The 14424-nt window shown below is 46.0% G+C and overlaps 1 protein-coding gene across 1 annotated transcript; it reads left to right on the forward strand.

Annotated features, from left to right (window-relative positions):
• Positions 1 to 6258: 6258 nt before the first annotated feature.
• HMX1 (H6 family homeobox 1) lies at positions 6259 to 14424 on the forward strand. The gene is made up of 3 exons (XM_056803796.1): positions 6259 to 6986; positions 7712 to 7863; positions 10567 to 14424. The coding sequence occupies exons 1-3, from the start codon at positions 6524 to 6526 to the stop codon at positions 11272 to 11274; spliced, it is 1323 nt and encodes a 440-aa protein (XP_056659774.1). The 5' UTR covers positions 6259 to 6523; the 3' UTR covers positions 11275 to 14424.

The following is a 14424-nucleotide window of genomic DNA, read 5'->3' on the forward strand; positions in this document are numbered from 1 at the left end:
CCTAGCAGATTTGCTAACATGACAGCTATGGAAAGTAATGAATGCTGGAGGGGATGTGGCAAAGTAGGGACACTAATTCATTGCTGGTGGAGTTGTGAATTGATCCAGTCATTCTGGAGTGCAATTTGGAACTATACCCAAAGGGCGATAAAAGACTGTCTGCCCTTTGATCCAGCTATAGCACTGCTGGGTTTGTACCCCAAAGAGATAATAAGGAAAAAGAATTGTACAAGAATATTTATAGCTGCACTCTTTGTGGTGGCCAAAAATTGGAAAACGAAGGAATGCCCATCAATTGGGGAATGGCTGAACAAATTGTGGTATATGTTGGTGATGGAATACTATTGTGCTCAAAGGAATAATAAAGTAGAGGAATTCCATGGAGACTGGAACAACCTCCAGGAAGTGATGCAGAGCGAAAGGAGCAGAACCAGGAAAACATTGTACACAGAGACTGATACACTGTGGTACAATCGAAGGTGATGGACTTCTCCATTAGTGGCAATGCAATGTCCCTGAACAATCTGCAGGGATCTAAAAAATACTATCCACAAGCAGAGGATAAACTGTGGGAGTAAAAACATCGATGAAAAGCAACTGCTTGACTACAGGTGTGGAGGGAATATGACTGAGGAGAGACTCTAAATGAACACTCTAATGTAAATACCAACAACAGGGAAATGTGTTCGAGTCAAGAACACATGTGATAACCAATGGAATTGTGTGTCGGCTATGGGAGAGGGAAAGGTGGTGGGAGGGGGGGTGGTTAGGAAAAGAAAATGATCTTTGTTTCCAATGAATAATGTTTGGAAATGACCAAATAAAATAATGTTTAAATTTTTAAAAAAAGAAAAAAGAATAAATGATAGTCTGGGAGTAGTTACTGATGGAGAGGTCTTCACTGTTGGAGAGATATTATGATGTTTAACTCTTGATTTCTCTATTCTCCTTAACCCTGGGGAGATGCTAAGAGATGTCCAATCTGAAAATGAGTTGTCTGGCCTCAGTATTAGGGAAGAACTGACTAAGTGGGTGCCCCATCTGGCTGCTCTAGGAAAAGTGCCCTGGGACCTTTCCTGAAGGCTTTTTAGAGCTCTTAAAATCCTTCAAAGAAGAGGGGAAAACCCCAAAACCTTAAGATTGTGGTTTTATAGACCAGATCTGCTTTGTGTAAAGCAGGACTTTCCTATTCAAAGCCATGAGATGGTAGAATTCCCTTTTGGAGTACTAGGACCTTCTAAGGACCAAATCTGAAAGGTATACAATCTAATGTAGTGTGAAAATTGAATTATAGCTCCTGATCTAGCATGTATTTAATAAGCGCTTAATGCCAACACGGTGTGACTTTTGGTATAACACTAAACCTTCACCTTAGAGATAAGTTCCTCAATTCTAACATGTAGATAATAACAATCTCACTCACAAGGATGTGAGAACCAAATGAAGGCTTCTGTTTTGTCCAGGTCAGAGACAGAAGGGATGAGAGGATAGAGGATCCCTTTGTGACATCCTCTTGAAAAGGTTCAGTTTTATACTCCTTATCAATCACCGTATTAAAGCCACTAATATTGTCCTGCCCACCTTAATATGATGACTTTCTTTCCTCCTCCCTTTTGGCAAAGAAAGAGAAGATTAAGTGTTTCTAAAAAGGATGAACATAGAGACTTCTGGAGATTGGAAGATGGTCCTGAGTTTAAGAAATGCACTTTAAGCAAATGTACCTTCCTTAGAAGACTGCAGTCAAGAGAAGGGGTACTAGTCATATCTCTGCCAGGAACTCACTTTGCTTCTCAACAGCTTTTCAAGCTTCTTCGCCTATGAAATGAAGAGGTTGGACTAGATTTGCTACAAGGTCTCATCCAACTGGACATTCTGTGTTCTCTGTCCTGCCATCACTTTGAGTTCTAACATTAAAAGATCAAAGAACACTTTCCCCTCTAAGAGTCTGTGTTGTTTGTTTCAAGGTCCTTTTCACTTCTAGGAACCTATGCTATGCTGCTGTTCATTTCAACAAAGACTTTTATTAATGTCTATTGCTCCATGTCTAGAAGTAAAACTGAATCAGATTCAGTTCGTTGGTAATAGAGCTCAAGAATAAGTAGTTGAGATGGAACGGACTTAGAAAAATTTGTATATATGTGCCTATTAGAATTATAAATTAAAGCTGAAAGCAACCTCAGAGATCATTTAGTCCAATACTTCTATTTCATAGAGGAAGAAACTGAGAACTTTAAGAAAGAAACAGTATTGGGAACAGAAAAAGAGATCTTTCTAACTCCAAATCCATCATTCTTTCTCCTATATCAGATGCCATAGAAGTCATAGCGAAGATACTACTGTGGCGGTGGCGGTGGGGAGGGGCGGGGGAGTGGTGCTGTGGGTTAGAAATGTCGGTGTCCTTTTTCTCTTCTTTTTCTAAATTGTCATCATTCATACTCATTATGTATCACAAGATATTTGGAAAATGGCATTCTGTAAGCTGGAGCCTGGGGCCCAATACGGGAAGTGGGGCGGGGAAGTTAGAATATTCCCCTGAGAGGTCTCAGCTCTCATTTTTCACCTGTAGAAGGGGAAGCAAAACAAAAACAAGAACATTGTGCTGGAATTCAAGACTCTTTGGTTCATATCCTGGATCCACAGCAAGGAAATTTAGCTATGTTCAGAAAGTCATTTCCAATCTCTCTGGAACTCCATTTCCTAAACCCCTTAGAACGAGAGAGAGTTAGATTAACGTCCAATGTTCCTTCAAACCACAGTCTGTTTTTATTCTGTCTCTTTTTGCTTACTTATTCTATGTTCCAAGTTTTCTTTCAGGTCTTATCTTTCTATATACTTTAGAAATTAGGCAAATGAGGATAATCGACAACCAGGCACGTCTTCCATATCTCCCTAAATGAGAGTGATGGGCCTCTGAAATACAAAATAAAACGAGCCCCAAATCCACAGTTTGGGTGTGACCTGCCTCAAGCTTACCTGAAGTGAGTGTTTGGAATATTTTCCTGATTTGGAAATCCCAAAGAACTGAATCCAAAGGAGGCAGATGGAGTCGACTTCGGAACATCCTCGATCCCTTCCTTCCCACAGAGCTCTGAAGTTGTGTACTGGCGTCGGATGGCGTCGGTCCGGTACCCGGGACCACGAGCCTGACCCATCTGACTTGGCTCCCAGCACAGTACGCACGGCTATAGCCGGATCGAAAGCTGGAATGCGCTCTCCATAACCGAGTGGGTCAAACTAAATGAATGGAATGGCAGGCCCTTTGAATTTGAGCTGAACGAGAGTGCTGTTGCTGGGCTTCAAGAAGCACGAGCTGAGCCTGCTCTGGCTCTGAGAGCTACTTCCTCTCTAGCTGAGGCTGGGGCGCCAGCGTGACATAGGCTCTGAGCCCTAGCGCGAACGCTGTCGGGGGGAGCTGTAGGAGCGCTGCGATCCCTTCCCCCATCCTCCTCCCGCTTCTCTCCTGTAAAGGAGGACGAGGGCTTCCCTCCGCTCGTCCCCCATCCAGTCCCTGGTCTCTTGGGCGCCTCCAGATGCGTCTCAGTCCAGATTCCCCAGTGATAGTTCCTCCGGGACAGAGAGAACCGACCGTGCCCAATTGAATGGGATTCACAGGGACTCAGGAGATGCGTACGCTTTTTACGTACGGCACTTCGCTTAGTCTCCACCACACTAACGATCCTCTAACCTCCTGAAAGACGTACCACTGAGAACTATGGCTAAAAGGATGAAGACAGAGGTTCAGTGGTGAAGACGGTGTGGTGGTGTTGGTTGGGGAGGAGGGGGAGCCAGAGTGAGCAGAGAACCACAATATAAGAAAAGAATTAGAAAATACCCGCCTGCATCACAGTATGGTTGAATCTCATGTTTAGAAGGGATTTGAGAGTTCCTCCAGTCCTCCTCATTCCCTCCTCCCCCCCACATAAAATCTGCCTACCCCAACCAGCAGATACAAACCACTCCAAGGATCTACAAGGTAGCAGTCGGCAATGGGGTCGTATTTTCTTTTTAGATCAAGAAGGAAACTTAGGGACAGCGAGGTGGCTCAGTGGATAGAGCCAGGCATGGAGAGGCGAGGACCTGGGTTCAAATATGACCTCAGAAATTTCTTAGTTGTACAACCCTAACCAAGTCACTTAATCCCATTTGCCTAGTTCTTATTGTTCTTTTGCCTTAGAACCTAAATATCCATTCTAAGAAAGTAAGGATTCTTAAAATGGAGAAAAAGGAACCATAGACAGCACACAGTACAGGGTCTTACATGTACTGCTTTAATTGTCATTTGTTGAATTCAGTATATTAAAAATCTTAAGTTTTCCCTTCGGTGATAGGCTGTCTGAGAGCAGGAGGAAAGGATTAAAAGGAAGTCCCTTGGAGGACGCATTATTATTATAATATCATAACGTGTATAGGTTGCCTTAATCAGTTAAAGCCCCAAAACAAAAACAAAAACTCTTTTACAACAGGTGCGGATACTGTTAGCCAAAGATACAGGCTTTCTAGGGAGCCTTGTTTCCGCAGCTTCTTTCTAGTTTGCCCACCCAGACTGCGAAAATCACCATTGGAAGATCTACATCTTCTCCTCTTCTTCCCCTTTCCCTTCTTCCCAATTCACCTTCCCATTCTCCTTCTCCTTCTTTCCCTCTCTTTCCTCCTCTTCCTTTACCTCCTCTTTCTTCTTTTTCATTAGTAAATGCTTGTTGGTTCACACACAGAGACAAATCCTTTACAGGTCTGCTATGTAAAAAGTTTATGATGACGGGGTTGCATCCTAAAGCCAGTTTCATCTCAAACATTCTAGGTTCTAATGTTTGATGTGGACGTGAATAGTATAGTAGCGACTAAAATCGTCCAGTTAGATGTATAGCCAATGGACAATTTTGCTGATTAATTCGATAGTGTTTTTTTTTTCTTTAAACACTTCAAGTATGGTAGGGATAATGTGATGTCAGAGCAGTAAAGGGGATTAGTGGTCATCCAGGTTATCCTTCGATGGGCAGAAGAAACTGAAGCCTATGGGGTGAAACGACTTGCCTGCCATTATACAAAAGAATTTGGGACCAAAATTCATCTTCTGACACACCAGAATATACCCTTTCCACTGCATCCTGCTGCCTAATGAAGTAACTAAATATTTTACATATTGCAGGGGGCAAAAGGTTGTATATATATATATGTATATATATATATGTATTTATATGTATATATACACATACCATATATGCATACCTACACTATACAGTATTAGAGATACAGTTCTATGAATATACATGATACATATTTATTCGGGATCTGTCAGATAATTTCGAGGGGACTGGACTAAGTGTCATTTAAGAGTCTGTATAAGATTCTATGATCTTCAATTAATGAAATGCATAAATGGCGCTTATGAACCTCCCATTCCCACCCTGCCTAGGTCACTGGCTTGGCTCTGAGAGTTCTTGTTCTACACGTCCGCCCGAGTTCCCGGGATCTCATATTCTCATCCTTGTTGAGATAATGCTATAATGGGCTCTGGAAACGTGGGTTTGTATTAAATATTCTATTTTCCCGAACAACGTTCTTACAATATTATTGTTAGTGCCACTCTACGCGGTAGACGCAACGATAGTACCATAATGAGTGGCCTTCTCAGGAGGTGATTGGCTAGCCGGGACCTCCCCTTGGGTTCCCCCCTCAGCCAATGAGCGTCCGGCGATTCTTCAGGCCTTCCTCCCCCGCACACGCAAGCTACTCTCTTCTCCCTTCCCTCTCCTTGGTTACTCAGACCCCGGGAATGGAATAAATTGGAATGGAATGGGTGCTGGTTCGCTGCTGTCTTTTCCGCCTTTGGACTCTCTAATTGACCCAAATAAAAAGCTGGCGAGTGACGAGGCGGCCCAGAGGCCTCAGCAGCGGCAGCAGTTGTGCGCACCCTCCTGGGCCCCCTTGCCTACCGTAACCGTGTCGCCAGCCCGCTACCCACTCTGGCCCAGCGCCCCGCTATTACCATTTGACGTTGTGCTCGGCCAATCGGAGACTCCTGGGGCGTTGGGGACCGCCTGACACTTTTATTACATTATTATTGTTTCGTGCGCAGATTTCGACGCCTCTGAGGTCTCTTATCCACTTGCGCCACTGCCCCGCCCCCGCTTCCCCCTACCCTTTCCTCCAAGCCCCCTCCTCCCTCTTTCCATCTCCCCCTCCTATCCCCCACCCCCAGCCCAGTCCCCCGTCCCTGCGGCCTCCCACCCCCACCCATCTCCGCCAGTTGCAGGAAATGATGGCCAAGAGCCGAGAGCTGCAATGAGCGCTCGGGAAGGGAATCGGCTCTCAGAGAGCAACCCTCCGTCCCCGAACAGCCACGAGGAGGCTGGAGCTGCAGAGTCTCCCTGCCTTCTAGGTCTCTGAAGCGCCCGCTCCGCTACCTTCCCCCTTCTTTTGCTTCCGCTCTTCCCTCCCCCTGCCCAACGGCAGGCGCCAAGAGAGAGGGAGCGAGAGAGCGAGGAGCTAGCGGCAGCCCTCACCAATCCGGCCCTCCTACATCATGCCGGACGAGGTGACAGAGCCCTGTAGCGCCACGCCGGCCCGTGTCTCGTCCTTTTTCATCGAGAACTTGCTCGGGGGAGAGGGCAAGGAGTTGAGTCGGGGGGAGGAGGAGGATGAGGAAGAAGAAGAAGAAGAAGAGGAAGAGGAAGAGGAGGGGGAGGAAGACCAGGAGGAGGCGCGGCGGGAGCTAAGGCAGCTGCGGGCGGGAGCTGAGACACGGGAGAGTCGTGAGCGTTGTATACTCGGAGCTGGAGCTGGAGCTCGAGCCGGAGCTGGGACCGGAGCCCGAGCCGAAGCTGGGACCGGAGCCCGAGCCGGCCCCTGCCTCCTGCCGCCACCCCCTGCCTGCTGCCCTGGCCCGGCCTTCGGCTTCGGAACGCATGGCTATGCGCTTGCGGAGAGCCCTGCTCAGTGGTACAGACGCACGCATGCCACCTACATCGGTTGTCACAGTCCAGACAGTAAGTAATAGGTCCCCGGCAGCAGCAGGGCTTGGGGGTGGTGAAGGGTCTAGGACTATTTTCTATACCGAGGTCATTGTCGAGACCTCTCAGAAGACAAGGTTGGGGAAGTAGGCAGGTTGGTGAAGAAGCTAGGGACAAAAAGACTGTCAGACCCAAGTGGTGCAAGCTACTCTCATTCTCAGGAAGTAGAGCTCCAATTGCTATGGCCTATCCAAACACCACCAAAAACTCAGGAGTCATTTGGGTTCCTGACAGCTCTAGCTTTCTTGCCTGATTTTCTGAGGCACATCCCATCGGACCCTTGGAAAACATCCATTGCTTTGCTTTGCTGAGTTTCCTGTGCAGAAACAGTAGAGAGAAAAAGAAACGAGAACGGGGGAAGAGAAAAGCGATAAAGAAGACATAGAAATACTGAGAGAGGAAAAGAAAAATAGGAGAGAAAAGAGGGAAAAGAGAAGGCAAAGGCAGTGGAAAAAGAGGGATTGGAAAGATCAGGGGAGAACAGGAGAAAGCAGAAGGTAAGGAAAAGAGAATTAGGGACAGAAGAAGAGACTAGAAACTAGGAGAAGATGTAGTTAATCTTCTGAATTTCAGGCAATCTTAAGGAGAGAATGGAAAGGAGAATTTGTTGTTCAGAACTAGCCTGGTTCTGAATTCTGGGCTCTCTTCTCTGTTTTTATCCCTTCCCCAAACCCTCCTATTCCTCTCTTTGTTCTTTCCAGTGCCTAGTGTAGGTGTCCTCATCTTGAAACTCCACCTGCTTCCTTCAATAGAGAACAACCTGGGATTCCCTGGCAGCCAGTGGGTTTCCCTTTCCTGGGAAGCTACTGAAGAGGAAATAGTAGAATCTGACTTAGAGAATCGACCTGCAGGTGTACTTCAGAGGTAGTGCCTTAGCACTTTCCAAAAGACCTGAGCAAAACCTTGCCCTGGGCAAAGAAGCTGTCACCTTTAGAATGGAAACATTTGCTTTACTATAAACATGGAGTTCTTTTCCTTTCAGTGATTTTAAAACCTGAAGTTCCCTTCCATTCTTTTGAAATGGTCATATTTATTGTGGATCCAGCTTTAACATTTAGAACCATAAGTTTCTGGAGCTGAAAGGACTTTATAGCATATAAGACCAAATGACAAAGAAATAAGGAACATTAGAACATGAAATGTCAGAGGTGGAAGGAACTTAGAACAAAGAAAGTGGGGTATCTAAACTATAAGAATCCTTAGAGACTTTTGAGACTGAGGAGTCCTTCCCCCTCAGTTTCTACTATGAAAGGGAAATATAGAGAAAATGATTTTCCTTGGGTAACTCAGGATTAGAGTCTGGTCCAGTCTGGACTAAAACCCAGCCCACTTGACTCCCAGCTTGGTGTCTTTTCTACCACACCCAAATGATTATTTGAATCTTCACTGAAGATCTCTCTTGGGTGCTATTTCTTTTGAAATCTAGTAAAACTCTCTACCAGGAGGCATATCTCACATCTTCACACAAGACCCAGAGAGTTATTCCAGTCTCACTAGAGGGGAGGAATTATTTCTTTCTCCTAAAGTGATCCTTCCAAAAGAAGTAAAATCTTAAGAATGAGATACTAGCTCTGTAGTTTAATGCTTATCCAAAATGCCAGCTCAGTGTGCAGCTTGATATAATGAAGAAAAGTATTGGATTATGTATCAGAAGAGGTGGGTTCCATTCCAGATTTGCCTTTTATTGGCTATGTGACCTTGAGCAATTCTTTACCCTCTGTGCCTCAGTTTACTATTTGGTAAAATGAAGGGATTAACCCCGTTAATTCCTTTCAAAACTCTAATATCTTGATGTTATTATTTATCTAATGCTAATCATATTAATAAAATAACCATATTTTCACAAATAGAATTAGGAATATTCCTTCTATCAAAAAATAGCTACCACTCCCTCTCCCCATTTCCCCCACACACGTACCCTTTGCACTCTAGTTCAGGGTGGGGCGAGGCCTTCCAGCTGAAAGGGTCTCAGGGGATGTGTCTCTAGCTTCGTGCCATGAGCTTTAGAATCTGGATTCCTTCCATTCAAGGGTGAATGGAAGCAGGGTTAGCCTGTTTGATACGCACTCAGAACAACCCTGAGAGTCACCTTCCTCCATAGTCTGACAGTAATGTTTCTCTTCCATAGATGAGCCCTTACAAACACCTATCTAGTGTAAGTTCTTTGGCTATATGAGGGGACAAAGAACTCCAACCAAAAAGTCGTTTTCCTATTGCTCAAACCCAGAATAGTAACTCGAAAGTTCATAGAATTTACACAGTAGCCCTGAAAGGTCAGTTATGCGGTTATCCGTGTTTTAAAACCGAGGAAACTGAGGCATAGAGAAAAGTGAAACGTTTTGACCATAATTAAGACTGGTCAAAGCCTGAACTCCACCTGAGGTCTTTATTTCCACTGGAAAGAAGAGCCTAATAATACTTAGTCGGACCCTGCTAGTGAAGGAAGGATATTAGTTTAAAGAGCTTGCCTTATATTCTGTATACATACATCTGCCCTCCTCCAATCAGCTGCACCTTTTCTCCCCAGCTACCCCCACTGAGTTTTGTCTATTCTATTCAGACCCCTGAGGCCTGCTTTATTCACACTCTCACTGTGGTAATTAATGCTGAGCCTAATGTACAAATCAATGGAAGAGAGAGGTGTATTTAAATCTAAGAAAGAGGCATTAATTCAGTAACACCAACCCAGGAAGAGAAGACAGAGAAGGATGTAACCTTGGGTGGGGTATGGGAGAAGGGGGTGCTCTATCGGATCTTTTGGATTTTCCCTAATCCTGATGTTTGGTTTCTGTTTCTTTGACTGCATGTATATATTTAGGAGCTCTTGAATAACCCATTCTAGAATATTGCTTTAGTTAGGAGATTTTTTAAAAGAGGTATGGGCAGGCGCGTGTTGTATGAATGCGGGTTCTATAAGCAAGAGTAATTTCCCAAAGTAAGTATGCAAGAAGGAAATTCCATGTATAAGGGTTTCATATGTGCTAGCATGTATTTAACCGTCAGTTTCTATGTGGTACATACAATGTTGATACGCCCAGTGTATTGTGGTTCATTTGTGTGTGTATGTTTGTTTTCATGTATATGTGCGCTATTTAAAATATTCGATAGAAATTCTGTGAATACGGGCTGTATTTCATTATGACGTTGTGTAACTGAGTGTAATTTTTCGCCAGCCAGGGACAGTTTCTATGAACAGAGTGTACGTGAATGTTTTAATGTGTACCATATATGTTATGATACATGCTTAAATATGTCCGTTTAGGACCCGTTTTACATATTAGTGTATAGTCGAAAGTTCGAGTTTCTGTAGACATGACTTTATCGCGTGTTTTAATATGGACATAAGAGGTATTTTTACCTGGATAAACGCGGGTGGGGTGGGAGTAAAGAGCAGGGGACAAAGGGAACAAGGACTTGGCATTTGTTTTTTTGTCCCCGTGTGTTCTAATGTGGAAAAAAAATGGAAAGTGTGTATCTGCTTGGGACTTGTTGAATTCTTCATTGTATCTCCAATTTCCCAATGGCAGCAAGGCTACAGAATCAAAGGGATGAGTAGGATGGGGCTGATTCAGTGTTGGAAGAAACAACCTTGTCCCTCTTTGTCCCTTCAGCCAGTGACCGGGACTCCCCTGAGGTCGGCGAGGAGGCTGGCAGGCCGGAGAGCGGCTGCAGGCGGCGGCCAGATGCTCCTGGGTCTGCGGAGCGCCTGGATCGGGAGCCGGACGAGTCCGCCTGCAGTAGCAGCAGCGGCAGCGGCAGCGGCGGCGGCAGCGGACGCGGAGAGGAGGACAGGCCTGAACCGGACTCTGCTGAACCTCGGGCAGCTGGCCGCAAGAAGAAGACGCGCACGGTGTTCAGTCGCAGCCAGGTGTTCCAGCTGGAATCCACGTTCGACGTGAAACGCTACCTGAGCAGCGCCGAGCGTGCCGGCCTGGCAGCTTCTCTGCAGCTCACCGAGACACAGGTGAAGATATGGTTCCAGAACCGCAGAAACAAGTGGAAGCGACAGTTGGCCGCAGACCTGGAGGCCGCGAGTTTGTCACCGTCTGCCCAGAGGCTGGTCCGTGTGCCCATCCTCTACCACGAGAACTCACCGGCCACAGGAGGAAGCCTGGCCTTTCCTCTGTCGCCCGCTTCGGCGCCGCCCCCGCCGCCCCTCGTGGGCTTCCCGGGGGCACTTGGCTATCCACTGGCCGCCTTCCCCACTGCCGCAGCTGCCTCTCTTCCTTTCCTGCGGCCCTCGCAGATGCCGGGCTTAGTCTGAGACACGCTCTCTCCTCCACTCCCTCCTCCACCACAGGCTTCTGGGCTTATTTCCCCACCCCCACTCCATACTCCCCTATGCTAGCTCCTTGGCCCCGTGGGAACGGTTTTTAAACGCTTTGGAAATCGTTTCAAGTGCAATAAATAGATCCAGAGAGACTGGGGATAGAATCAGGAGGGCCAGGGTGGGAACAGCAGCCCCTCGGAGCAGCCCTCTTGCTGCCTGCTACCAGGCTGGTTCTTCCTTCCGGGCCAGACCGCGTGCCCAATACCGTGACTTGTTAGGAATACCACTTCCAGACCCTTAGCCCAACCCAAGGGAACCAAACCCACCAACCCATTCCACCCTCAAGAAGCAGGCCGGGAATGTAAAAGGGACCCACACGCACCACATAGAATCGGGATCTTAGAGGAACTATAAACACACGATTCACATACCCCCAACACTGAAACATAATTGGAAAACTCAAAAACCAAAAGAACCAAACATCACAACACGTATAAGGGCGCAGCGCACGATCATCACACAACAGGAAAATACCCATCATCTGAAATACTGCCCTATGTGAAATCTCACGCAACTTACCCAAATAGAATGGACACACAAACGTGCTCTCCATACTGACCACAAGAAGTGCACATGTCCGGAAATAAATGCATGAAAAGAGTACCCTATGGTGCATATAACACCGGAACATACACAATGTTAATATGCCCCTCCCCCTACAGATAACTCCATAGCTGCGCAAAATCGGAAAGGAATATGAATAAATGCTCAGCATACATAAATACAACATAGAAACACGCAGAAAAACACAGCACGGATACAAGCGCATATAAACCCTCATACACAGACACTCTGTTTCCTCATAAATATTGACGCATGGTTGCTGGATTGTCCTCCGCAGGACTGTCTGAACACCCTTCGCCCCACATTTAGGTTGCACGGGTTTGGCTGGAACCTCATCTTCTTTACCTTCCTCCCCTCTACCCACATAGTGGCCTTGAAGTCCCAGGTCCCCTCTCCGGGAAGAGAAGAGCCGGCAGGGGCCGGGCACTTCGAAAATAAAGCAGCCTCAGCTTCACCGAGTTATGGGTATCCCAGCCCTCTGACTAATTCAGCAGAGACCCGGAAGCCAGAGGCGGCTGCCTTGATTTACAAAATTGTTCTTCCAATGGTCCGCAGGGAAATAAAAAACATGTCTACAGAGACTGACAGCGACTTCCTCGACTTGATAATGATCATGATGAGGATTCTTTCTCAGTCCAAACCCCCAAAGCCCGGAGCCTTGTTCAGCCGCCTTCCCCAGACTACCTGAAGGCCCGAGATCTAGCACGTGAGACCTTGGTGCCAGGACAGCCTGGGGCACTCTTCCCAGACAGTGGAGCTAGGACTGGGGATAACTGAGAGTGGAAGGAAGGGGGAGATGTTCCGGGCTCAGGATTTCCGACTGGAGCAGAGAAGCGCTTCACTTTCCATTATTTCCCCGAAGGAGCTAGTGTGTTCCGGCCTTTTTGCGCTGTGCTCAACTGTCCCAGCTGCTGAATTGTCTCACCAGAGCCCGCAGTATACGGAGTATTATGCATGCTTCCAACGGTGTATTTTTTCTAATAATCTTTTATAAAAAATGATAATATCCCCCCAATGCCCCACCCCCAAATGTGGACAGTTTCCGAGTTAAGGAGTGAACTCAATCTATGAGCAGAATACAAATCTTGCAAAAATACAATGATTTGATTTATTAAACATTAAGTTTTTACTATGTGCAAATTTCTATGGGTAAAGCATGGTGGAAAGAATTCTGGTCTTGGATTCACAGGACCTTGGTTTCAGCCCTTCTCTACCATTTACTGTGTGACCCTGGGAAAGTAATTTCACCTCTCAAAAACGTGATTCCTTCCACTGTAAAATGGGAATAATGATAATACTTGCAGCATGATCCTCCTGGTATTAGTGAAAAGGCAGTCAGTGCTGTGTAAATGAAAGCTTTTTGTAAAGGCTTCAGTTTATTGGGCCTGCAGGAATCCATCCAGGCATTATTCTAGTGTAAAGCTTTTAAGGTTAGTCCTTTGTATCTTCACTACTACCAACATTCCTTGGATTGTAGAATGCCAAAGGTGAATAGAATCTTAGCACAAGATGTCAAGGTGGGGAAAGACCTTCCAAACGATCCAATCAAATCTCCTTATGCCACAAATTTGTAAAGCTAAGGTTGGAGAGCTAAAGTGATTTATCCAAAATCACCTAGTAAGTTAGTACAGAAAGTATGACTATAACCTGGAATTCCCACCCCCCCCCCCCAGGGCTCTTCTCATTCCACTCCACTGTCCTGGAGGGTCCCTCCTGGCAAACTCTGCAGGCCCTTTAAGAAGACATGACTTCTTAGAAAAAAATAATCAGATTGTCTCTTGGACCTCTTCTTGTTAGCAATGGTGAATGGGGGGGGGGGTAATAGGAAGGGGGTGTAGTGCTGGAGTCAAAGATGGAACCTACTCAGTTCAAATGCCTTTAATTTCTTTGACCTTCCTCTGCTTTCTCTACAGTCCAGTCCCTCACCTCCACCCCCTGTAATTGTCCCCTGAACTGTTTCACCTCAGGAAAAACATCAGACTGCTTCATTCTGCTCAAGTTCCATCATTCCTGGTAGGGTGATCAGCCTAGCTGGATTGTTTTCACTCTTGCACAAATGCCCTTGCAATGGGGAGCCCACATCCTTCTACCAGTCCATCCATTCAATCCAAAAAGAAAGAGGAAGATTGAAATTGGTTGGAGTCACAGAATGTCAGTTGATTGTCCTCTTAGATATCATGCATTCTACACCCATTCTATTTACAGAGAGTGAAGCTGAAGCCTAGAGAAGGTAATAATTTGTCTAAGGTCACACAGCAAATCACTGATAGAATCAAGACTCTTACCAGGTCTGCCTCCCAGCCCTATGGCATGCCTCTGTGCTCTGAAACAGCCAACCTTATGTGTAGGCTGCAGAGGTCCTCATCCCTGCCCCCTAAAGGCCTGAGATACCTGCCTGGGAGCAAGACTATTGATCCCTGGAAAGAAAGGCAACTAGGACCCCAGAAGATATTGGCTTCATTATTTTTCAGAGGGCAGGGATGGGGGGAATATATTTCAATTCCGTTTTGTTTGGAAAGA

The sequence above is a fragment of the Monodelphis domestica genome, chromosome 6, assembly GCF_027887165.1.
Source record: "Monodelphis domestica isolate mMonDom1 chromosome 6, mMonDom1.pri, whole genome shotgun sequence".
Classification (NCBI taxonomy): Eukaryota; Metazoa; Chordata; class Mammalia; order Didelphimorphia; family Didelphidae; genus Monodelphis; species Monodelphis domestica.

Bases quoted from the DNA above. Each gene is read 5' to 3' on its own strand.
- HMX1 (XM_056803796.1), top strand. From the start codon at position 6,524: ATGCCGGACGAGGTGACAGAGCCCTGTAGCGCCACGCCGGCCCGTGTC. The intron at 6,987-7,711 runs GTAAGTAATAGG...TGTTCTTTCCAG, and splicing joins CGGTTGTCACAGTCCAGACA to TGCCTAGTGTAGGTGTCCTC. The intron at 7,864-10,566 runs GTACTTCAGAGG...AGGGATGAGTAG, and splicing joins TAGAGAATCGACCTGCAGGT to GATGGGGCTGATTCAGTGTT.